The sequence below is a fragment of the Raphanus sativus genome, unplaced genomic scaffold (genome assembly GCF_000801105.2).
Source record: "Raphanus sativus cultivar WK10039 unplaced genomic scaffold, ASM80110v3 Scaffold6371, whole genome shotgun sequence".
Classification (NCBI taxonomy): domain Eukaryota; kingdom Viridiplantae; phylum Streptophyta; class Magnoliopsida; order Brassicales; family Brassicaceae; genus Raphanus; species Raphanus sativus.
In genome coordinates, this window is record NW_026621660.1 from 1 (window position 1) to 1,190 (window position 1,190).

The following is a 1,190-nucleotide window of genomic DNA, read 5'->3' on the forward strand; positions in this document are numbered from 1 at the left end:
TATATATAACTGAGGTACCTTTCAAGACAATCAACCAGGCTTTCAACTTCTGGAACTGAACCATTATCACAAACATCGTCTAGAAAGGTGGCAGCTAAGGTAAACTTCGCCGACATAATTCTTGCTAGTGAGAATTTTGGCTCGAAGTACATCATCAATGCCGAGAACCAGCTCTCCAGTGATCTTTCTCTGATGCCGAGTGGGAGGTTCTTTACATGGTCTAGTCCTTTCCACCACCTACATAAATATAAACATGTCAAGTATGTGCAAGGTACAATAGTCCTAGCATGCTCTTAAAAGACAAATAACTTATTGACACACATTATGACTGTTTTTAACTCATGGATATAATGAAGCCGCAAGAACTTGAAATTGAGCTTTGCTAGCTTGAGTAATGTTTCATCGTGGTGCTCTTCTTGTTCATAGAATGAAATATACTCTGTTGCAACAATAACTTGGGTTTTCCGGTGCTGAGGTATGTGAAGAGCATTTTGTACATGCTTTAAAACATGTGGTGGGCTTTCTCTGTGACCAGAAGCTAGTGGTTCTAAGTGATCTAGTGAGAAGCTTAATGCTTCATCCAATATATGATCTGTCGTTGTCCTGAAGTGAACTGCTTCGTATAAGCTTAGCAAACCCTTGACATCATCTATTAGACACTCTTTGAACTTACCATCATTTCCCTTGAATCTATTGAAAACATCTGCATGAAAAGAATAATTTAACTTTTAGTTTAACGAACATATCTATATTAATCAAAATGCTAAATTATCATACCGGAAGGCATGTTGTGACCATATGTTCTAAAAGCCCGGAACATTATGGAGATCGTGTACAAATCATTTTCACCATTAATCAAATCTTCCATCTTCTCAAAAGCGTGTTTGAGGGTCTCTTCGATCTCCCTCTCAAAATGATAAGCGAGACCAAGACTGCCCAGAAGATGAATTAAGAGTATATTCTTCTTCACTGCATCTTCCTCTTTGGAAGACAACATGAAAAATCGCTCTCTCACTTTAGGTTTTACTACCTCAATCTCTGTAGAAAGGAACTCAAGATCCTGAAAGACATACAAGTCAAAGATTTTTATAGAGTTCTAACGCACATAGATCACAGAGAGATTTTCTAAAATCTGTATAAAATACACCAACTATATTTACTTTAATCTAAAATATTTTTAAGTTTCAAAC

General features: G+C 36.6%; 1 protein-coding gene across 1 annotated transcript; it reads right to left on the minus strand.

Moving 5' to 3' along the window:
* Positions 1-18: 18 nt before the first annotated feature.
* On the minus strand, positions 19-1,096 carry LOC130507837 (alpha-barbatene synthase-like; the record flags this gene model as incomplete). Its single annotated transcript, XM_057002473.1, has 3 exons — positions 19-237; positions 322-703; positions 778-1,096. Coding segments are annotated over 3 exons (920 nt in total), but the record flags the coding sequence as incomplete, so codon positions are not given.
* Between the last annotated feature and the right edge of the window lie 94 nt (positions 1,097-1,190).